This window comes from Chelonoidis abingdonii, chromosome 1, assembly GCF_003597395.2.
Source record: "Chelonoidis abingdonii isolate Lonesome George chromosome 1, CheloAbing_2.0, whole genome shotgun sequence".
Classification (NCBI taxonomy): Eukaryota; Metazoa; Chordata; order Testudines; family Testudinidae; genus Chelonoidis; species Chelonoidis abingdonii.
In genome coordinates, this window is record NC_133769.1 from 138311455 (window position 1) to 138335969 (window position 24515).

The following is a 24515-nucleotide window of genomic DNA, read 5'->3' on the forward strand; positions in this document are numbered from 1 at the left end:
CCCCCAAAAACTCTCCGGGTACCCAAGACTCAGATTCTTGAGTCTCACAACAAAGGGAATAACCATTTCCTCTAGTTTCTGGAAGATACTGTAATTCCCCTCACCCTCCTCTACCCTCACCCGAGGCAAAAACAGATTAGCTCCAGTGAATCTAATAACAAAGAGGAATTTTATCTTCCCTTCATTCTCCTTCTCCCTCTTCCCACCAATCCCTGGTGAGTTACAGACTCAATCCCTTTAGCCTCTACTAGAAAAAAAATCAACAGTTTAAAAGCACAAAACTTTTAATAAAAAGAAAAAACATAAAAATTCTTAATCAAGATGAATATCGGGTTTACAGAGTGTACCAGACACTGGAATTTCTGGTTGGTGGCAGCACTACAGGATCTAAGCTGATAATTAAGCTTAGAGGATTCATGCTGGTACCCAGATTTTGGACGCTAAGGTTCAGATTTGGGAATTATATCATAAGGACAGAGTATGGATGGGCTAAGAGTGGAATCAGAAGATCCACTACTATAGAGATCCTGCACCTGCAGAGAAGGAGGTGTAAAGGTCACTGTAGCTATGTAGAGTTGCCAACCCTCCAGGATTGCCCTGGAGTCTCCAGGAATCAAAGATTAATCTTTAATTAAGGATTATATCATGTGATGAAACCTCCAAGAATATGTCAACCCAAATTGGCAGCCTAGGGGCTAAGGAAGGGTTTGTTTTTTTCATCTTCTCTCATCTACTGCACAACTACCTAGCACAGAGTCCTGTGCACAGGCTTCAGACTGGAGGAGAGAATTTAGGCTAAAATCTATTGTTACAGTGTTCTTGTACATTCAGACTCATGAACCTTATTTTCACAACGTCCCTTTACAGGGCCACGTAACTTTCACCTCAGTATTGTCAACTATTTAAATTTCTTGTTATTTTGTCAACTTTGACAATTACAAAAATAGCTTACCTTTAACCTACTTTTCTATGTTTGACAAAGCTTTATTTGAGAGCTATGTCCTAGCTGATCAGCTTTGAACAAGTGTAAGCAAAGAAGCATTTTATAACTCTTTTTACTTGCAAATTTTGAAATAAATTTCCAGTCAAATCTTTTTGGTTCATGGATGATATCTTCCAATTATTTTTATTATTTTTACTCTTCTGTTGCCCTGTTGTTTAAAAATGGAAATGGAAAGCATGCCTCAGCCAGATATGTTCTAATTGATTTTCCCTCCTCCTATTTCCTGCAATAGGATGCTGCTCATGTGAAGTCCATGGAAGCAGGAACAGAGGCTTTATCAAGCTTGCTTTAAAACTAGAGAGAGCTGTTGTATTTAAAAATGTATATACACCTTTTTAAGAAGCAAATGTCTTTACCTGTGTCAATAATAGTATTAAATAGATGATTAAACTGAGCATTTTTAAAAATCTTATATCCTTTTCACTATTAATGCTGCTTATTTACTTTTTGTACTTGACTCTTCATAAACTAGTTGGTTTCTTTCCAATTAAGCACTTAGCTTAATGCTTGAGTGTCTTGATGTGATTCATTAAATCTTTTCTTTTTTTACATCATTTAATTTCTGACCTAAAGTACCTGAGAGAGCACTCTAAATTCCAATGGTATTTTTTTCTTTACCTGGATCTTTTTTCCAGTGAAAACTACTTCAAACATGCTACTTCATCCAGGTAAATAACTGCCTTCCATTTGAGGATGAATGTCACCTGGTGGTGTTGCTTTGAGTCCAAGCTGATTCTTGGAAAGGTACAGGTTTGATCAGCCTAGTAATACCAAGGGAAAGCTTTCTCTGAGAATATGCTATAGTTGCGTAGTTCAGGAGTCTCTACTGGCTGGCATCCTCAGAAGCAATTTGGAGTTGATTAGAGTTCTTAGAGTCTAAAGCCTGTAGATTATTATTTTTTGCTTATGGATCTTTCCTCTTGCTCTAGAAACCTTTCCTGTGGTGTCATGAATGATGACCTGCTGAGAGCCACAGGCACTCTATCTGTTTATGTTTTAAAACTAGGAGGTCTCTTCTTTGATGACATTGTTGCAGCTGCAGCTTTATAGAGTGCTTCCCCCACAGCTGCACTAAACTCTGTTTCACTTTGACATGAAATACTCCCAGTCTTGCTTTTTCAATAGAAAGTAAATATTATAATAAAAATGGTGCTGCTTTTGCTTGTGTCTACAGTCTCACCAGTGCTGAGAGAGGAATCCAAAGCTCAAAGTGATCTCAAAAATACAAATGTCTCATAGATGAATAATAGAATGTATTTTGCTGTTATCCAAATTTTAGGGCTCGGACATCTTGTTTTAACACACATGCAATTTCCCCTTTGCAAAGGCTGGCTGACCATAGATTCACTGCAGCAATGAGATTTTGTTTTCTTGGCCAAGCCTGGAACCCAGTGTAAACCCAACCCACTCTTATTCTTTGAAAGGATCTAATATGTGAAGAGATGATGTAGGCATTTTCTGTGGTCTCATGCAATCCTGTGCCTGCAAGTATACTATCTTGTGCTATGATCCTTTCAGATCTTACAAGATAAGCATGGTCATTCCAAAGTCCATAGGAAACACGTAACTGTCAAAGTGATGCTGTTGATTTAGGAATTCTTCCCTCTGAATTAGATCAGTACTGAAACAATGCACCAATATGATGTTAGGTGTCACTTTGCTGTTTGTTTTTTTGGTATGACATAACATCTACTTGGCACTGGTGAGGCCTCAGCTGGAACACTGTGTCCAATTCTCAGCACCATACTTTTAGAAAGATGTGGAGAAATTGGAGAGAGTCCAGAGGAGAGCCATACATATGATAAAAGCTTTAGGAAAACTGGCCCTGTGAGGAATGTTTAAAAAAATGCCATATTTAGTATTGAGAAAACTGAAGGGGCACCCGATAAGTTTACAAATATGTGTGCTTACAAAGAGGACAGCTATCAGTTGTTCTCCATGTCCACTGAAGGTAAGACAAGAAGTAACAGGGTTAACCTGCAACAAAGGAGATTTTGGTTAGTTACTAGGAAAAACTTTGAGTATAAGGACACTGGACTAGGCTTCCAAAGGAGGTCATGAAATGGCCATCATGAGAGGGTTTTAAGTACAGATTAGACAGTCACTGTCAGGGATGCTCTAGATATACCTCAGCCCAGAGGTCTGACCTAGATGACCTCTCAAAGGGCCTTCCACCCCTGTATTTCTACGATAATGTGTTCAAGTGAAGATGCCATGGCACTTTTTGTGAAAGCATGGTGTTAACATCAATGTTATGGCTATATGCTGACTTAGGTAACTAAATTCACAGAAGCATAGAAATGTAGAACAGGAAGGGACCTTGAAAGGTCATTGAGTCCTGTCCCCTGCCTTCACAGCAGGACCAAGTACCGTCCCTGACAGATTATTTTGCCCCAGATCCCTAAATTGCCCCCCTCAAGAATGGGTTTAGCAGGCCAATCCTCAAACCACTGAGCTATCCCTCCCCCCAAAATTAAATTAAGCAACTAGAAATATGGAAGAGAGCTAGTGCCGTTTCACTTACATGGAGCACAGTTTAACTGCTGATCTACTTGTATCATGTTTCATATAAGCTTCATAGAATCATGGAATACCAGGGTTGGAAGGGACCTCAGGAGATCATCTAGTCCAACCCCACTGCTCAGAGTAGGATCAATCCCCAAATTATGCCACCTAAAGTCATCCTTACAGTTTCAGATGAATATAACATTTTTCCTCACTTCACTTCCTAACCTAAACTGATGATGCTGTCTTGCTGTGAAACAGTTAACATCTGCCACATTTTATCTCTGAAACAGGTGAACTGTGAGCACAATACGTACATCGGAGGGTTAATGTAATTTTTAGGTAATACTCGTAAACCAGTTTAAGACCAGGTGATTAATGCAAAGGAGTAGTAGCATTGTACAATGGTGATATAATTTATGTTGTGATTGACAAATCCTAGATGATATTTCATGGTTCCTTTACTTAGTATATAGCTCCATTGGAAACAAATAATATAACTATAAAGTAATTTGTACCTTTTAGCTTAGTGTATTTCCTGACAACTCTCATTTACACAATAATAAAATAAATCATTATCAATCTTTCTTTACTGTTTGCTTTTCAGTCAGGAATGGTGATTCCTATTATTTAAATAAGATGATGTTATTATGCAAGTAGAATTATTGTAACACATTTGTGTGAGCATGACTCACTGTCAACCAGTCAGATTACTCGATTTGTCTATTTCATTTGCTAATGTAATTTATTTGTTTAAATATACTAAAGGAAAATTCAGATGCAGTACCCTGAATGCATTATCCTGGCCTGACTGTATTTGGATTGTAAATTGACACCGATCAACGGAGCAATAAAAGCCTTCAGGACGTTTTGCAACTGATTTAGCACCCAGTCCTGCAAGGTGCTGAGAACACTCAAGCCCCATTAAATGCCGCAATAGTTCAGGGCCCTCAGTATTTTGTAGGAAGGATGCTCCTGAGACATCCTCTGTGACCTTGGGTAAGTCACTTAGCCTTCTTAAGCCTCAGTTCCTTATCTGTACAATGGTGCTAATATCACTTTCCTATCTCACAGGAGTGCTCTGAAGATAAATACATTAGGCAGTGTGAGGAACTCAGATACTATAGTGATTGGGGCTATGTAAGTGCCTAAGATAGATAGATAGATAGACAGGAGATGCTCATCCCCTTAATTAGTGCCTGTTGCAATATATATATACATAGACCATCCCTGACAGATGTTTATCTAACCTGTTCTTTAAAACCTCCAATGATAGAGATTCCACAACCTCCCTAGGAAATTTATTCCATTTTTTAAGCACTGTGAAAATTAGGACATTTTTTCTAATGGCCAACCTAAATCTCCTTTGCTGCAATTTAAGCCCCTTTGCTTCTTGCCCTATCCTTGGAGTTTGATGAGAACAATTTTTCTTCTTCCTCCTTTTAGCAATCATTTATGTACTTGAAAACTGTTAAAATATCACCACTCAGCCTTCTCTTCTCCAGACTAAACAAACCGAGTTCTTCAATTCTTCTTTCATAGGTCATGTTTTCTAGACCTTTAATAATTTTTGTTACTCTTCTCTGGACTTTCTCCAGTTTGTCCACATCTTTCCTGAAATGTGGCACCCAGAACTGGACACAATACTTCAGTTGACGCCTAATCAGCACAGAGTAGAGCAGAAAAATTACTTCTCGTGTCTTGCTTACAATATTCCTGTTAACACATTCCAGAACAATATTTGCTTTTTTTGCAATGGTGTTACACTGATAACATATATTTAGCTTGTGATCCACTTTGACCCCCAGATCCCTTTCCACAGTACTCCTTCCAGTTCCAGTCCAGTTCTGTTCAATATTTTCATCAGTGATTTAGATAATGGCATAGAGAATACACTTATCAAGTTTGCGGACGATACCAAGCTGGGAGGGGTTGCAAGTGCTTTGGAGGATAGGATTAAAATTCAAAATGATCTGGACAAACTGGAAAAGTGGTTGAGGTAAATGGATAATTCAATAAAGACAAATGCAAAGAACTCCACTTAGGAAGGAACAGTCAGCCAGGTCTACATGACCGCGAAAATCGATTTAGATACGCAATTTCAGCTTGCAGAATAGCGTAGCTGAAATCGATTATCTAAAATCGATCTACTCACCCGTCTTCACCACGCGGGATCAGTTGCACTGCTCGCCATGTCGATTCCGGAACTCCGTTGGTTTTGTGGAGTTCCGGAATCGATGTAAGCCGCGTCAGGGATCGATATATCGCGTCTAGATGAGACGCGATATATCGATCCCCGAGCAATAGATTGTAACGCGCCGATACGGCGCGTCATATAGACGTGGCCTCAGTTGCGCACATACAAAATGGGAAATGACTGCCGAGGAAGGAGAACTGTGGAAAGGGATCTGGGGGTCATAGTGGCCTGGTCTGTAATTCCCTGGGTTGTTCTCATTTCCCTTTTTATAGATGGGCACTATATTTACCCTTTTCCAGTCCTCTAGAATCTCTCCCATGTCCTGTGACTTTTTGAAGATAATCATTAATGGATCAGATATCGCCTCAGTCAGCTCCTTGAGTATTCTAGGATGTGTGTCATCAGGCCTTCATATTGTTCATGTGTTTCCCTTTTACTCCATTTACCTTACAGAAAATTTGTGTTCCACTGCAGCAATATCTAAAGATAATATTATAGAGTGAGTGTTCTCTATTTGTTGCTTTCCATCTTTACCATATGTTTTATGACGCAAATAATTGAGGAGGCAGGGCTAGTGGTATGTTTCTACTACTTAGTTTTGCTATTTTAAGTATAAATTACAATAATGACATCCCTGTCTTTCCTGTGCCATCCCCCAAAACACCTGAATATCCAAGGATGGTCTATCTCTCTGAAAGCTTGAGAATACTGTAGACTGTTGTATGAGCCCTGCTTTTTAGAAGTTACACAAATGTCTTGTATAGACATAAAATAGAATTTCTCTATGTATATGTAAAAGTTACAGTATGTATAACTTTCTGTGCACAGGAACTCTATCTTTGCCAATGCTTGCTGGATCACATTTTCAAAGATTATGAAAGGCCTGATCCTGTCCCCTTGAAGTCAATGTCAAAGCTTCCATTGACTTCAGTGGTGTAGGATCAGGACCCTAGAGAATAATATTTTCTCAAAACAGTCACAGTCAAGCTAAATAATTTTGTTTATATATCGTAGGAGGCTGAAAAAACACTTCAGTACAGTCATATATTGTAGAGAAAATTGGCTGGATTTGCAACATTGATAAAAGAAAGGATAGATAAAAATTTGAATAACAAGTGGAAAGGAAAGTACAGTGACCTATTAGAAAACCAATGTGTTGCTTCTGATTTGTAGCAACAAAAACTCTTAAAATGCATGATCGTTTCTTTCTTCTGTGTTAATTTATCTCATGCAATCAGAGCTTTAATGTCTGATATAAAATTCAGGGACTATGTAGACTTGACATTAAAGAAAATTGATATAAGATGATGCTACTTTTGGTCAACATTTTCATATGTGGTAAGGTTGCCAACTTTCTAATTGCATAAAACCGAACACCTTTGCCCCGTCCCCTTCTCAGGCTCTGCCCATCCCCCACCCCTTCTCCAAGGCCCTGCTCATGCCATTGCCTCTCCCTCCATCGCTTGCTCTCCCCCACCTGCACTCACTTTCACCAGGCTGGGGCAAGGGGCTAAGGTGCAGGAGGGGGATGAGGGCTCCGGCTGGGGGTGTGGTCTCTGTGCTGTGGCCAGGGATGAGGGGTTTGGGGGCTCTGCGGTGGAGGTGGTTGGCGTTCAGGAGGGGCTGTGGGATGCAGGCTCCGGGAGGGAGTTTTGGTGCAAGACAGGGCTCAGGTGGGGCAGAAGGGTGCGGGGTCTGGGAGGGAGTTAAGGTGCAGGATTGCTGGGGTAGCAGGTTGGGATGCAGGCTCCGTCTGGGTGGTGCTTACCTCAGGCAGCTCCTAGTCAGCAGCACAGTGGGGCTAAGGCAGGCTCCCTGCCCGCCCTGGGTCCACGCGGCTCCTGAAAGCAGCTGGCATGTCCCTACACCCACTAGGCAAGGGGCCAGGGGGCTATGTGTACTGCTTGCACCCCCAAGCACTGTCCCAGCAGTGGAACTGGCATTCAGGGCAGAGGCTGCACGCAGAGTCCCCATGGCTGTCCCTGCATCTAGGATCCAGACATGCCGGCCACTTCCAGGAGCCATGCAGAACCAGGGCAGGCAGGGAGCCTGCCTTAACTCTGCTTCACCGTCAGCTGGACTTTTAACAGAGCCACCAGGGTCCCTTTTCAACTGGGCTTTCTGACCGAAAATCAGATGCCTAGTAACTCTGTGTGTTGGACATTAGACCATGATCCTGTAAAAACCAACAATGGGGCTCGCACTGCAGTTCTATAGTATAGGTATTACTGGTTCTAGTGGTATTTCAGGTTTTAAGGTATAGGGCAGGGATCGGCAACCTTTCAGAAGCGGTGTGCCGAGTCTTTATTTATTCACTCTAATTTAAGGTTTCACGTGCCAGTAATACATTTTAACATTTTTAGAAGGTCTCTTTCTATAAGTCTATAATATATAACTAAACTATTGTTGTATGTAAAGTAAATAAAGTTTTAAAAATGTTTAAGAAGCTTAATTTAAAATTAAATTAAAATGCAGAGCCCCCCCGACTAGTGGCCAGGACCCGGGCAGTGTGAGTGCCGCTGAAAATCAGCTCGTGTGCTGCCTTCGGCACGTGTGCCATAGGTTGCCTACCCCTGGTATAGGGACTGTCTCAAAAATCTGTGAACTTTTTGAGTGTTCACTGTACACGTTAGTAACTTTTTAACCAGGTGAATAATCCCTTTTGTTTATGAGTGAATTTGCATACATGTGTAAATATTTGCAGGATCAAGGCCTTAATTTGTAAGGAAATACTTTTCACCCATGGGCTAACATTTTTTCACAAAGCGATCATTTCATATCTGATCTTTCAGTATTAGTCCTCAAAAGAAACCTGCACACCTCCTTCAAAAGGCAAGCTTAGGAGTGTAAATTCATAATGCTGATAAACGCTAAAAATCATTGAGTCATCAGGAACACTGGTTTCTTGGCTCATTACAACATTTTGTAACACACACCTGCCTGCTAACCCTCAATGGCCACTTTAAACACCTTTTGTATAACAATCTAATTCTTATAGTCCATTTCGTTTCAAGTGAACTCCTTCAACATGCCTTAGCTCTTAGGCTTCACAGTCCGTCCCAACTCATTTAGTTCAGGCACTGCTTCCGTCCCCACACCTGAAGAAGAGCTCTCTGTAGTTCAAAAGCTTGTAACTTCCAAGTTGGTTCAGTAAAAGATATTACTTCACCTGCCTTCTCACTCTTATAAATAGAATGTCAGAGATGCCTAAATATTTATATTTTGTTTATTATTTTTAGGTTTCTCTTTATAACCAGATCAGTTTACTAAAATGAACTATGGTAACTTTTCCGAGTTGCACCCTCAAAAACTAAGTTGCTAAGTCAGAAATCCTTCCTCATCTGTAGAATGCCCATGTTCCTGAACTAATGTCTAGAAAATAAAAGATAGTTGTGTCAGTTGAAGTATTATGCATGGAAAATAAAAGGGTTGCCTCACAGCTAGCTAATATGTTTACCCGACTCAATTGTTTGGATATTTTTGTTTATTTTTGTAAATCCCATTCTTCCCTTTTTGCAATCTTCTGGGCAGGGTTGTTACCATTTTTTAGTTCCTTTGTGCACCCAATATAGCTTCCTTAATTGAAAGCAAATTTTCCTCTTTATATGAAGAAGGAAAATTAGTGTTTTCTTACATTCCTGTGTTCAACTGGGAGACAGAAAAGTTTCTGAGAGGGTTGACACAGGGTGTTTTCCCACCACCTTCACAGTCTAGGCAAATCTGTTTTAAAGATGTCTCCAACATATGGTATTATTTTTAATGGCCTCTCTGATCAAGTGCAGAGCATAAAATCCTTAAGGTTTAGAAGTTGCAGCATTATTTATTTAAGGAGAAAGAAACATTTTCATATGGCAATATAATTTGTTAAACATAATTTTTTTCCAAGCAGTTCAGTCCTGAACACTGATGGTTTTCTAATATGTAGCAGATACAGTATGAATTACAGCCATGAAGAACCTTGTTTTTATATACTTAGAAAGTGTTATCAATAGTGGAAATTCACAGGTGGACAGACAAAAATGTCCTGTTCTGGGATTAACTGCAAAGTAAACTCTGCTACACACATGTGCCATCTGGATCTATTTTCGTTTTTGCACGTTATAGAAAAAGGAGGAAGTAGTCCATTGTTTTCTCATCCAACTCATAGATTTGCAGGTTCCTCAAGGTAGTAATTTTTCATATGCTCTATTTAATGTGCTAGGTTGTTGGGTTTTATTTAAAAGCCCTTCTGTTGAATCAGTGGGAAGCAGTTCATATGTTAATACAGTGGGAAAGATTTCTGAGCCCACAATTTTAGTAGAGAATATAATTATATGGTTGAACTTTTCCAACTACAGGGCTTTTCAGCACCATGACAGACTCATTCACTAGTGTGGGATAGTGATGAAAAACTGTACAAGTATAAAAATTGTACCAAGCTCCTCAACTATAATTGATTTTGTAGTTAAGGAATGATACCTCCAACTCAAAATATGAAAAGGTGCTTATAAATCCACAATTACAGTATAGTGTTCTGCTGAACAGTTTGGCATCTATAGCCAATTCACAGTACAGTACATGCAAAGTCTCTGAAGCAGTAAGATGCAGCAGACAGTGCATTTCCAAGGGATTACTGCACACTTTGTGAATTGTGAGGCACAAGGCTGAAGGACAAAGACTTCAACCACCCAAGAAGAATCATAATGTCTCAAAAATGCACTGCCTGGATTTATTGCTATTCAAATAATGGAAACTACAAAGCAAATAAGGAAAATTAATTTAAAAATGGCAACTTTTAAAAAAATTAACAGCAATGTCTAGGTAGCAGAGAGGTTGAAAAATATATTTTAGATAAAAGCTAAATATTACTGCTATGATGGATGAATTCATACAAAACTGTAAAATCAAAATATGGCATTACTTACAATAAAGAAGGTTTGTCCGTATTACAATAAAATAGATAAAATTCAATAAACAAAGATTATAACAGTTTAATAACACCATCCTGTGTGCAATCCAAAACCCACTGAAGTCATAGATTTCAGTGCCTGTGTTTGTCCTCACCCCCAACTATTTCAGATTTGGGGACAATTTTATGCCTTCAAGTCAGCGGGATTGCTATGGGTACCCTCATGGCCCCACAGTATGTCAACGTTTTTATGGCTGACTTAGAACAACGCTTCCTCAGCTCTCCTCCTCTTATGCCCCAACTCTACTTGCGCTACATTGATGACATCTTCATCATTTGGACCCATGGGAAGGAGGCCTTTGAGGAATTCTACCAAGATTTCAACGATTTCCACCCTACCATCAACCTCAGACTGGACCAGTCCACATAAGAGGTCCGCTTCCTAGACAATGTGGTGCTAATAAGCAATGGTCACATAAATACCACCCTATGCCAGAAACCTACTGACCGCTATACTTACCTACATGCCTCCAGCTTTCATCCAGACTACATCAAACTCTAAGATTCAACCACATTTGGTCTGATCCCTCAAACAAAGATAAACACCTACAGGATCTCTATCAAGCGTTCTTACAACTACAGTACCCACCTGCTGAAGTGAAGAAACAGATTGACAGAGCCAGAAGGATACCGAGAAGTTACCTACTACAAGACAGGCCCAACAAAGAAAGTAACCTACAGCCCCCAACTAAAACCTCTCCAGCGCAACATCAAGGATATACAACCTATCCTGAAGGACGATCTCTCACTCTCACAAACTCTGGGAGACAGGCCAGTCCTCACTTACAGACAGTCCCCCAAACTGAAGCAAATACTCATCAGCAACCACACCACACAACAAAAACACTAACCCAGGAACCTATCCTTGCAACAAACCCGGTTGCCAACTGTCTGTCCACATATCTATTCAGGGGACACCATCATAGGACCTAATCACATCAGCCACACCATCAGGGGCTCATTCACCCGCATATCTACCAATGTGATATATGCCATCATGTGCCAGCAGTGCCTCTCTTCCGTGTACGTTGGCCAAACCGGACTGTATCTATGCAAAAGAATAAATGGACACAAATCAGACATCAAGAATTATAACATTCAAAAACCAGTCGGAGAACACTTCAGCCTCCCTGGACGCTCAATTGCAGACCTAAAATTGGCAATTCTTCAACAAAAAACTTCAAAAATAGACTCCAATGAGAAACTACAGAACTGGAATTAATTTGCAAACTGGATACCATCAAATTAGGCCTGAATAAAGACTGGGAATGGATGGGTCATTACACAACTAAAAACTGTTTCCCCATACTAATTTTCCCCCTCCTGTTACTCACATCTTCTTGTGAACTGTTTGAAATGGGCCATCGTGAATACCACTACAGAAGTTTTTTTTTTTCCTCCTGCTGATAATAGCCCACCTTAACTGATTTGTCTCATTAGAGTTGGTATGGCAACCCCCATCTTTTCATGTTCTCTCTCTCTCTCTCTCTCTCTCTCTCTCTATATATATATATATATTTATATGTCTTTCTACTGTATTTTCCACTCCATGAAAGTTTATTTGCAAATACCTTTATTAGATCTCTTAGGTTATGTTTGAAGACTATCACAATGATTGTATGCAAAAGATAGAGTTAAGGATATACATGCTACCTTAACTTTGCATTTATTGACCATTGAGGGTAAAATCCTGTCCCCATTTAAAGTCTATGGCAAAATTGGCCCCATTGACTTCAATGGGACCAGAATTTCACCTGTAATTTCACCTGTAATCTTTGGTTCAGGCTTTTGCATTTGATATATATAACTTACTACAAACACACAACATGTATGTGCTATAATAGTTGGTTATTCCTGTTCTTTAGTAATCTAAAATTCTTAATCAGGTAGGGAGGTCTTCAATAGAGAAAGCAATGGAGAATATTTCCTGTCAGGAACTGTATTAAAGGGCAAGGAGGATCGTAGCATTAAAAGTATGCATGTTCTGTGATTTTTATGTAAAGCAGTAGAAAGTAATTTCATCCTGGGACATCAGCCATATGGATTTTCACACAGTTTTATGGTAAATTTGAAGTGAATGACAAGCAGATAAACTAAGAAGAATTTTGTGCTAAGAATAATTATAGTTTGGTTTAAGCTATGTATTTTAAGTGATGCAAAATAGTAAGATGGATCAACACCAAATAAAACAGAGCAGCTGGAGCCAGAACAATCACTTAGTGGCAGTATTATATGCTGCCATCTGTGGGCTCCAGGTTTGATTTCCCAACTCAGTTGCTTGGTTCCAAGGCCAGGATTTCTGCCGAGGCATCGTGCTCATCCTCTGGGCATGCCGCGCATTGCTCAAAAGCAAACCCTAATGTGTGGTCAAAGAGTGATGTAGATGTCTCCACAGGGAGTTCCATCCAGTCATCTTTGGCCAGCAGGCTGTGGAATCATATTGGGGCCTCAAAGTTGGGGTGAAGGTTAAAACAGAAGGAAAAAACAGCAGCTGAATGTTTTTGGAATGTGCTATTAGTCAGCTAATTTTTGGAAACTGAAGGGCTGTGGTTTGTTGTGGAAACTCCGATGGTAAATGACACCTGATGAGTCAGGAAACAATGTTGCTATGGCTATTAACAATTACAGCCAAATTCTCAGAGTGCCACGTTTGCACATCAGAGGGAAGAATTTAGCTCTTAAGTGATTGTCATATGGTCACAGAAGTTCAAGAAAAAAGAACTTTATACAATTAAAATGGTGCTGGTGAGTGTCAAAAAAAACAAAGTGCTCAGACAAAACAATAATGCAAGGAGTATGAGAGAGATTTTGTGAAAACAGTACCTAATAGCTCTATGTTAAAAGAAGGCAGCACTGTACAGAACCAGGAGACTTTGTGCCTGATAGTTTTCAGTTGTAAGCAGAAGATGAAATGTTCCTCAGTATTAACCATGATGGCAATGGGTGGAAAAATTGCTCCATACTGTTGTAGTTCCAGATCATCAAACTCATGTGTTTTTCAGTGTCTGCAGAATTAGAACTCTGGGGCTTTCTTGGGTGGGTGAATGCTCAAGCCCAAATAGGTGTTATTCATACTGATCATATTTGCATGAGTCACATTCAGTCTGTGAATTTGCCAGATGTTCATTTATTTTTATTTAAATAATGAGATCATTCCATGAAGTGAACATAATCTAAAAATATAGAGGAAGGACTATTTGGAAAAACAATATTTAAAATGATCTACTTACATATTTTCACATTTCATATATATTTCGCTAGCTGAGGCACAGTGATGTTGAAAGCACTATTTATTAAAATTTGTTTGACTGTGGATAACATTTCATTAAGCGATATATTGCATAACAATGCTGCTTGTTGTTTTTTCCTTCCTGGCCTATTTCTACATTAAAGGAAATATTCTCCTCTTGAATGTACTTGAAATATATACCATTTTCAAAGCCAGCGTCATTTCATTATGCATCTCATGTTATAAGAGGAAGCTGTGTTTATACACAGTGCTTTGTCATTTACTGTAGCATGAAAGAGTTTAAAAATGTAATGTTTAATTGGAAGGCAAAGCTAACACATAAAATGAGCAGACAGGACACAACTGAGTTTCTGATCTCTTATTTTACTCAGTTTACATAAACTTTTAACAAGCAATAAAGTTTCCTTATGAAAAATGGTGAATAACTAACCAATTGAACCCAACAAAAAAATCTCCAAATGTATGTCTAATTCACCTGAGACTCTTAAAATCAAAGCTTCTATCTCAAAAGCCAAAGAATTCTGAGTTTGTTCAGATACACCCAAACCACTCAATGCAGGAAGTATTTACATTAATACTTTGTGAAATAAATATATTTTCAAGTACACAATTTGAGATTTCTGCCTTGGATAAGAAAGGTAACACTATTGTGTCACAGATCACACATCTGGAGGACTGCTTTGGTTGACACAAAATAATCTGCACAATCAGGCTGAAAGAAAGGGGGTCGGGGGGAGTTTAGCTGAATACCTTATTAAAGGATAGGCCATAGGTGGTGTAAAGGAAAAACTGTTAAAAATGAGTTTCTTACTAAGCTTATCCAACTATGTCTTACCAGAGGGAGCAGAATATGAGGACCTAGTGATATTTCTAGAGAAATGGGTCCCAAATGTTCTTTGCTATCCATATCAGATGATCCTATGTAAGTTGAGCTATATCTCTCCTTCCTATGGAGAAACCAAGGGAGAAGATAAGAGGCACAGAAAACTACTGCAAGTTTCCCCATGAAGAGAGCTCTACCAAACTTCTTGAAGGCTTCGGGGAGACTTCAGAAGGGCTGAGGGGGACAAGATGTTCCAACTATAGAGACTACCAAAAGGACCCCTCCAGATCCACAGAGGAATGAGCTGTGAGAGCTCTTGCCTTCATATTGCTCCCTGGTCTACCCTGCCCTCACTAACCACAGCTGCTTTGGGGATTATGTTGCTCTGGGCTAGGCCCACCCACCCAGCCATATGCACACCTCCGATGGCTTGTCTGCAATGGGTCTTATCAAACTATATCAGCAGATCTTTGAAATGAATTTGAACCTGATCTGTTTAAAAACCCCTTTATAAAATATGAGCTAAATTCAGATCTGGCAGTATGTGGTGCAATGGCATCTGCACTACCAGTGAGAATGGCAAAATGTTCCTTAGTAGCTAGAGATGTGCATGATGCAGCAGAATGAAAGGAATTTTGTAGAAGCTGTTGTACGATACTGGTGGAGAGATTGAGTCAAGTGTAGCTTCTAGGAAAAAGGGATGTAGTTTGGGTGGGTTATGAGAGACATTGAGAGCTGCTGAAAGACAACACTGTGTGAAACAGTATTTCAGCAAGAGTCTTGTTTGCATTGCAAGAGAGTAGAAGGAATATCAGTGAACAGATTCATGACAACCTGTATATTTATCATAGTTCATTCAGTCAAAATTGTAACTAAATCATAAAGACATTTTTCAAAGACAAGTTAGGCGGTACCATTGGGCTGGCATAGCACTATGTGTTAAAATAGAAAAGCTATTATCTATTAGAATATAGCACTCATGCAAACATTTGTGATAGCATTATGGCAACTGATGGGTAGCAAACTGTCTAAATACATACTCTGAAACATACCACAGGATCTGAGGTTTTTGTTGAAAGCTATAATTAAATCCACGAGTGCTAGATGTGTGGTGCATATAATGTATTTTCATAAACCATGGCCATTTGCAGATGCTAACCACTTAAGGCCTGCCAGGGCCACATGGCCTCATATTGGTATTTTGCTAGTATTACAGCTGTATGAGCAATCTGCATGACTGTTAGAAAGCTGATTATAGTTCAAAACCTTGCTTACTCACTGGCGCACCACAGTTTGCCAGATGTGGTACAAAATTAGATTTCTTCTGAATTTCATTACCTACTTCTCTTGAGTGGCATAACTTTATATGTCTCATTAGACTTATACCACGACTTCTCACTCTAGCCCCAGGAGTTTATTATACATAAATGCAATTGAAATATGGCTGCCCAAAAGAAGATTGTGTTGAAAGCATTGCTCTGCTATTATATTAGTTGCTTCATAGTAAAAAAAAATTAAGATATAAATGATAGGGCTTCTGCTATTCATTTTGTTCGCTAATAATATAACAGTCAGAAGTTCCAAAAATATTTTTGTAAACCATGTTACTGTGTCATTAATTTATGTCCTGGCAAATGCAACACTGTGGGGCAAATCCTGTCACTTTACCCCACCTTCTTTATCATAGCGGGCCCTGCCCTCAGTGGCATGAATTATTGAGTTCCTCACAGCCTGGATGGAGGGGAATCCAGCAACATGCAGAATAGAGACAGTGAGTGAATTAAAAACTTTTTGTACTGCTTTTGCTGTGTTAACCAACAAAAATACATCATCAAGCAAATTCAAAGTGAAGTGTTCACAGGTGGTTTCAGTTGCATTTAGATGTAGTGTTTAATTTGTTGTAGAAGTGGTGTCTTTTATATCAAAACCAGTGGGAATTTTCAAAGACTCTGGGATCATTAGAACAAGCCTTTCATCTTTAAGAAACTGTGTAGTTGTTGCTGGGTCAAGTGGTTTTAACCATCAAACCCAGATCAGCCGTTTGGATGTTGTCTGGAACGTCCTTCTCTATAAAGAAGTTATTTTACACAAACAACTCAAATAATAATTTTAGTGGATTCGGTAAATAGAATGGCTAAAACTGTATATTAAGGGGGAGATTATTCAGTGATATAAATGGTGGGGCTTTATTTTACATCTTTGTGTTAGATTCTGCTCCTCCCACCCTTTTCTTCTCCTTTAAGTATCGCTCTTCTACCATATACAATCTCTTAATAAACCTCTTTTTGGACTATGGAGTGAAATCCTGGCTTCATGGAAGTTTTGAAATTGGTTTCAATTGACTTAAGTGGAGCCAAGATTTTTACCTATCAAGTTCTACCCATTTACACTGGTTTTTGGATTTTATGCACAGTGGGTATTCAGTAAAAGAACACATTTTAAAGAATAGGTGGAAACTCAGAATGGAATTTTTAAGTGAAACATCTGAGTTTAGATTCCCAGCTAGCATAAATTGATATAGCCCCATTGAGTTCAAAGAAGCTCTGCTGATTTATACCACTTGATGATCTGGCACATTATTGTCAAGGAAGAGGTATTTCAAGGAAACTAGAATACTACATCAAGGACACAAATATTGCCATTAGTATATTCTCAAATCAGGAAGGAGCAATGGAAGGAGTTATCCATTATGCAGCTTTGGAAGGAGACAGGTGACTTTGAAACCAAATCCAGGCTGGAATATCATAACTATTTGGTTGTAGTTTTGTAACCTCTGTTTCTTTCAGAATTCATTCAGGGTGCAATAAATTGTCATAACACTTTTACAGATTGTTTAAGCCATATTTAATATTTTAAATTATCTGACTGTACTGTAAAAAATCTTTACTGTCATGTAATTTGGCTGGAATCTGATTGTTCTTTTGGAGGAAATACTGACTAGTTACTTCAGAGAATGCACCATTGATTATTATCTTTTTAGGAACTGTTAACTGTGCATGGGAAAGGTGATGTGTTGGAGGTCTGTCAAAGACGGGATGTTCATTACAAGGGACCATACTCAGTAATGTTTTTGTGTATACCCTGTGGCTAGGCTGACAATTTAAAAGTGCCCAGACCAAGACACTAACCATCTAGCATTTACAGTACTATGTCTGTGTAAGATTCCCCAAAGTATTTACTAATCTGTACATTTTAATATTATCTAACAAACACCGACAGCTGTTGAATAACTATGGGTAGCCATTTTTCATTTTAGCTGGAGGAAAATCAGATATATGGGCATGTGATTAAATTTCATTGTATAATTAAAATCCTGCATGTAGTCAATGCATTTAATTTCAAAATGGTTTTATATACAATTTGGTATTTATTTCTAGTTTTTTTGCTAATTAATTTTTTCTTGTTTTTTCCAACAGCTCGATCAAGTTGTCCGCCAACGTAGCCTGTGTAGTTTGGAACTATTCCTCTCATGTGCACAGAAGCAATTAAGCACTTTATTGAAAGAAGAACCAATCACTTCAGAGCAAGAGAAAGAAACTGAAAATCTAAACCACAATGAAAACGTGTGATTCGTGATGCTACAGATCTGTATGCTGCAAATTACAAAACCTCTCTTCTTTTTAAAATATGGGACTCTTATCATTTGTCAAGACTGATCTAAAACAATGTTTAGTAGAAACTATCCGCAGGTGACTTCATTTAATTTTTTTTAAATTATTACTACTTGTTTGCAATACTAGAAATAAGAAAATCATTCGAAAAAATTCTCTATATTAAATTGTGCACGTCATCATCTTTAAAGCCTTCAGTGGCCTATTATTGACATCTTAGGCAAATGCAGTGCTGATAATAACATTGCCTTGTTATGGCTGTTTACAAGAGATGTCAGCATGTGTCCATATAATTTATTACTATTTTTGACACAGAAAAAGGCTGTGATTTGGCCCCAATTCAGCAAGGCACTTAACTACATATGAAAATCTATTCATATCCCCCTGGTACATAATCAATGCATTGCTGCACTGGGGGCCTTAGAATCTTATCACATGTTTCTTATTTATCATTGCTGTCAATACTGAGTCATAAGAATGCTGCCAAACATTTTTAAAAAATTGTTTCTGAAGATCATTCTCCAGCATTGGAAGAGGAATGTTAAAAACCCCAAACACCACATCTTTTTACACTGAGACAAAGAAGTCTAGAAGTCACTTGTATTGTAAAAACTCATCTGTGGTGTATATTTCTCCTTTCTGTTCTTTTTCTCATTAAAGTGGATCTTCTGTAATTGACTTCAATTATAGGAAAGGATACATTTAAATATTTAGGGTGAAGCACTGCACTTCTTGCTTAGGTAGAATTCCCACTGACCTCAGTGGAAGCCCTGCCTGAGTAGGGAATGAAAGATGGTGCCCTTAAAGCACCCGATTGAAAGCCTATTTGAAGTCAATGAAAATTTGCCCATAGACTTTAGTGTGCTTTGGATCAGGCCTTTAGGCTCTAACCCTGCATTGAAGAGCATGAAGGTGGACTGCTGTGCCTGTGCACTATTGATTGAAGAATTGGGGCCTTCGTTTGTAAGATTTCAGAATCAAGTACTAAAAAATGAGAATGTTGCTCATAATTATGAATGTAAATAAATGATGGGTGATATCTCACATAACATGTTAGTTCCTCATTGGGGAATCATGGACATTTATTCAGTGCAATTTTAATTATAAGTAGACATATTTTGCCATTGAAATTAATTAATTTGACTTTACTATAAGTAGAGCTGAGTGTGAACCAAAAAATCCAAAAATAATTTCATTCCAAGCTCATCTGAAGTGGAAAAATGTTGTTTGTTTGAAACAAATAAAAAGGGGGAAAAAACAAGTTTCAGATTGAACAAAATATTTTGTTTGGCCCCAAGTGATTTCTTTTTTCATTTTGCTTAGTTTTGGGGATGTTTTTTACCTGTTATTTTTGTTTTTAAATAAATCTAGCTAAATCTTATTTTATTTCTGTACTTGGCACTGGTGCAACTGCTGCTGGAATATTGTGTCCAGTCCTGGTGCCCGTGACTCAAGAAGGATGTTGATAAATTGGAGAGGATTCATAGAAGAGCCACAAGAATGATTAAAGGATTAGAAAACATTCCTTTGAGCTCCGTGAGTCTATCACAGTATCTATTTACCTTAGCAAAAAGAAAGTTAAAGGGTGACTTGATTACCTTATGGGGAATAAATATTTAATAATGGGCTTTTCTGTCTAGCAGAGAAAGGTGTAACTCGATCCAATGGCTAGAAGTTGAAGCTAGACAAATTCAAATTGGAAATAAGGTGTACGTTTTGAACAGTGAGAGTAATTAACTGTTGGAACTACTTACCAAGGGTCATGGGGACTCTCCATCACTGAAAATTTCAAAATCAACATCGGATGTTTTTCTAAAAGATCTTCTCAAGGAATTATTTTGGGGAAGTTCTATGCCCTGTATTATACAGGAGGTCAGACTACATTATCGTAATGGTACTTTCTGGCCTGGGAATTTATGAATTTCAAGCCAAATCCTCATTCTGAAATGAAGTGGAAATGTTTTGTTTTGAAAATGTTGAATCAAAATATTTTGTGTTTTTAAAAAAAAAGTCATTTTTATTTTTCAGCCAAAACTAATTGCTGAATTAACGAATCGTTTTGGTCGACCTGAAACTGCATTTTTTGATGAAGAAACTATTCATCTAAAAACTTTCACTCAGTTCTAACGGCAGATGTTTCCTTTTTCATACATAATGGGCTTTCTTGCTACAATAAATAAAACCTTAAATGGTGGTGCATAAAAAATACAAATTTGGTGAAGGAAGTTTTTTCTGCCATGTTAAACACATTTGTATTTATTTTTTTCTGTGTTTTATTTTGCATTTAAACCCAAAATTATTCATCTCCTTTACGGACATGAATGTCCCTTAAGAAATAAACATTGCTGATTTTTATTGGTTGACGTTTTCTGCCTGCCAGTTGATAAAAATCCAGTGTCCATGCTGATTCCTTGAGATTTGTCTGTCCCTTTTGGTACTGAGTTACAGATCCTAGCGGGTCAAAATAATGCTGGTTAGCTAGTGGAAATAGTCAACAGGAATGGTGTAGATGAAACTGGCTCATTTAGTTTTAACTGTCTGTCCACTTTTGTTACTCAGGTCACAATACAGGGTTTTTTTCTGAGTCATCGGAAGGATTCAATAGCATCAGTGGTTGGAGCACTTTTTACCACCTGTGCCAAGTCAACAGTCTTCTTAGTGTATTCACAACATGTTTTGTGACCAGGATTCATCACCGAATTTGGTCCACTGGTTGGATCATTAGCTAGCCCAGGCCAGGCCAGGTATTGATGCGGAATGCAACGTGAATGCTGATCCCTGCCCTCCAGGTCAACAGTTTACAATCTTCTTCTTTGCATATGGCCCCCCAGACACTGTAATTCATGTATTTGTTAGCTCAAACTTGGATTCCATGGGGCTACATCTGAATCATTTGGAAAGTACAGTTATACAAAGTACAACTGCTTACGTGTTTAGTGCCATTCTCACAAACAGCACATTTCACCAGTCCTCACGATCTGCATGGGCTCTTTCCCGATACACTTAACATATTTGTTTTACCATATAGAGTTGTAAATGGATTATCATTATTTATTTGTACAGTAGATGTTACAACAGCTCCAATCAGGATCGGAGGCCCACTGCTTTAGAAACATGGTCGGTCCCAGTCTCAAAGAGTTTATATTCTGATTTGAAGCAAGATGCAAAAAGTGAGCATAACAAACAATAGGAGGGAAGAAGGGATGAAGGTAACAGTAAGATCATCATGGGGTGTCCATAGACTAGTGATGTGCACAGCTTACAGTTATCCTGACTTTACCCAACGTAACATACCATTAGTGTCATGGAATCTTGTAGGTACTGCAAGTATTGCAGCAGAGGTGGGTTTAATGAGGAATTTGATTAGGTCCAGGAGGGCATTTTTTCCATGCATAAGTAGACAGAATGGAAGAAAGTTATGAAGTGTTTGTTGGAGAAGTTTACAATGCAAAGATTTCACTGGCAAACACTGTATGCTCTTTCCATCAGTTGTAACCATCATCTGCTATTTAATCTCAACATTTGAATATTATGATTATCTCAGACAGTTGCAGGTACTTTTACCTTTAACAGATTTAGTCCCTTTAATCTCCCTCTCCAGTCTCCAAGCAAAACTGCTGAATTAATGTCTGCTACTGAAAGTGGTGACGAATACAAATCAGAATGAGACCACAGTCATGTAAAATCAGATTGAGGATTTGGATTGCATTCAAAACCTAAGTCTTGGGGGAGAAATTGTTATCTTGCAGAAAAGAGCCACCCAACATACAAACTCTGCAGCATGTAACTATAGTAAACCCCTGTCTGCTGTAGGAGTTTTTTTTTTTTCTAAATTATTTTTCATCACTTCTGTGTAACTGCAGTAGGACAGAGTGATCTATAGTGGCATTTCATTTTTATTTTTTTGCCAACTTTAGGCATGGGAGATCACAATCCTTTTTTTTGTTCTGACATACTGAAGAATGGCAAGTTCTGTGTAAATATAAAATAGATTAAAGGCTTGCTGGGTGGAACTTTGTCTGCCTCTTTGAGAAACTGCCATCGTCTTAATACAATGGACACTTTTATGGTCAGGCCAAAACTCTAATATTTTTAATATTGCAGATGGTTATGTACAGTAATTTTGGCAATCAACCATTGAAAAACAGGATGTTAACCAGTCTCCTAAGAGTGGCACAGAGAATTAAAATCTCCATCTCAGTAAGTTTCCAGCTTAAAACATTGATTTGTTTATCATTTTTATTGCTAATAATCTGTAATATTTGTTAACATTGTAAGTGTTAAACGATATCATGTGTAACGAACACTGGCTAAACGACCATAAGCAAAGGGTAATGTAAAACTGGAACGTATCTAGTTGGGTACTGCAGGGGATCAGTGTTAGGCCAATCCTCATTTAACACCTTCATTAATCTAAAAAGAGGGAATAAACAGCACACTAATGAAATCTTAGGGCATGAATTTAATTAATCATTGCATTAATTAGTTGTTAGTATTAGGTATCATCCACCCAGGATCCTAGTGCAAGTTTCTGGATCAGCTACTGGATCTTGCATATAGAAGCCTCTAGCAAAGGGTCACAGCCAGACAAGATTATGTTTTCCACAGGCATTTTGTATGCTATCTCCAACTACAGTAACAATGAGAAAAAGTTTGAATATAGTTCTACTCTGGGAGTTTAGCATGGCATTTAGATTCTATCACTGTTTTTTGAAGCAATTCCAAACAGAGAGAACATATTGGTTACTTTCAGAGGATGAAGATGATGTAATTATTTTAAGACTTTGATGTCCTGATTCTCACTTACTTATATATCTCCTCACTATATGTTCCATTCTATGCATCCGAAGAAGTGGGCTGTAGCCCACGAAAGCTTATGCTCAAATAAATGTGTTAGTCTCTAAGGTGCAACAAGTACTCCTGTTCTTTTCACTTATATTACTGCTCCTTTATACCACCCTAAGCTCCCCCTAGTGTTCACTTTGACCTGCTGACATGAAAACCACTTTGTCCACATTACCTGCCACATGCTGAAAAATACACCTCTTTTACTAGTGTAGATGCACCATGAGACTGTAAAGCATCCTTAAAGTGGGCATAAACAAAATTTACTCCCCCTTTATGGCCACTTTATGCTTCTGGAGCAGTGTCAAGTGGCCTTAATGTAAATGAGAAGTAAGCCCTTCAAGTCTTTAAGGAAGAGGACAGCATGGCAGTAATGAAAATTGATCAGAAAATTACAATGACTTCAGCATTCTTTTTTCACAAGGAATTCAGTATGGTTTGTAGCAGTGCTACAGAATATTAGACAATCTGGGAGGCATTTTTCCCTGTGTATAACTATAGCCTTTAGTATTCAGTGCACTTATAAGAATAGGTTTAATAATGTTTTCTCTCCTTTGATTAGGCCAGGAGTATTGGTCTAAGGCTCCAAGAAAGAGGGGTCTGTACATTAATAAAGCTAGAGCACAGATTACCAGAAAATTGCCAGTACTGCTGAATAGTGATTTTAAGCCGTATTCAGACATGGTATAACTTCACTGAAGTCAATAGTCAATTGCACCCACATACACCAAGTCTGAGTTTGCCTTTAGAGTTTGCCTTTACTTCATTAGCTAAAGGAAGGAGGTATGTAGACTTTGTTGTAGACATTACCTAACCAGTTCATTTGCCATGATGATGCAGTATCTAAAAATAAATAAATAAAATGCCCTCACCATCTCACTAATATGTGGCGCAAAAGGTCAGTCTTTTTTTATACCATTTGCCACATATACACATGGTATGTTTTTGTGATTACTACATTTCTATGGGAAGAATCACTAACATGACTTTATAAAGGCGTACAGTAGCTTCCTGAGAGCACCGACGCTCAGCTGAAGGTGCTAGTGATGTTGTGGTATTTGGCAACCCAAAATAGAGATGATTCATTTTTTCTTTTGATCTTGTCTGTTCCAGGGTGGGTATTTAAAACTTGCTGCGTAATTTTTCAGAAGAATCCTTTGCTGTGATATATGTGGTATCTGTATTTTCTTAATGTCTTACATAATGCCTGTGAAATTATAGCTATTTTAATATGCGTCAGAGATTCATATTGGTTTACATAGTCTATAATTTTTCACATTTCTGACTAACTTATAAAACCAGCATTTTTTAGATTCTTTCCATTGTCCTTTGT

The 24515-nt window shown here is 38.3% G+C and overlaps 1 protein-coding gene across 2 annotated transcripts in view; it reads left to right on the plus strand.

The window, feature by feature from the left end:
- CCDC91 (coiled-coil domain containing 91) overlaps nucleotides 1-24254 on the plus strand; it is a 364298-nt gene extending 340044 nt beyond the window's left edge. For both annotated transcript variants that reach the window (XM_032772230.2, XM_032772231.2), the window contains exon 13: nucleotides 18143-24254. In XM_032772230.2, the coding sequence (XP_032628121.1) occupies nucleotides 18143-18295 (153 nt within the window). In that variant the 3' untranslated portion in view covers nucleotides 18296-24254. The remainder of the gene's footprint in view (nucleotides 1-18142) is intronic.
- Nucleotides 24255-24515: the final 261 nt, after the last annotated feature.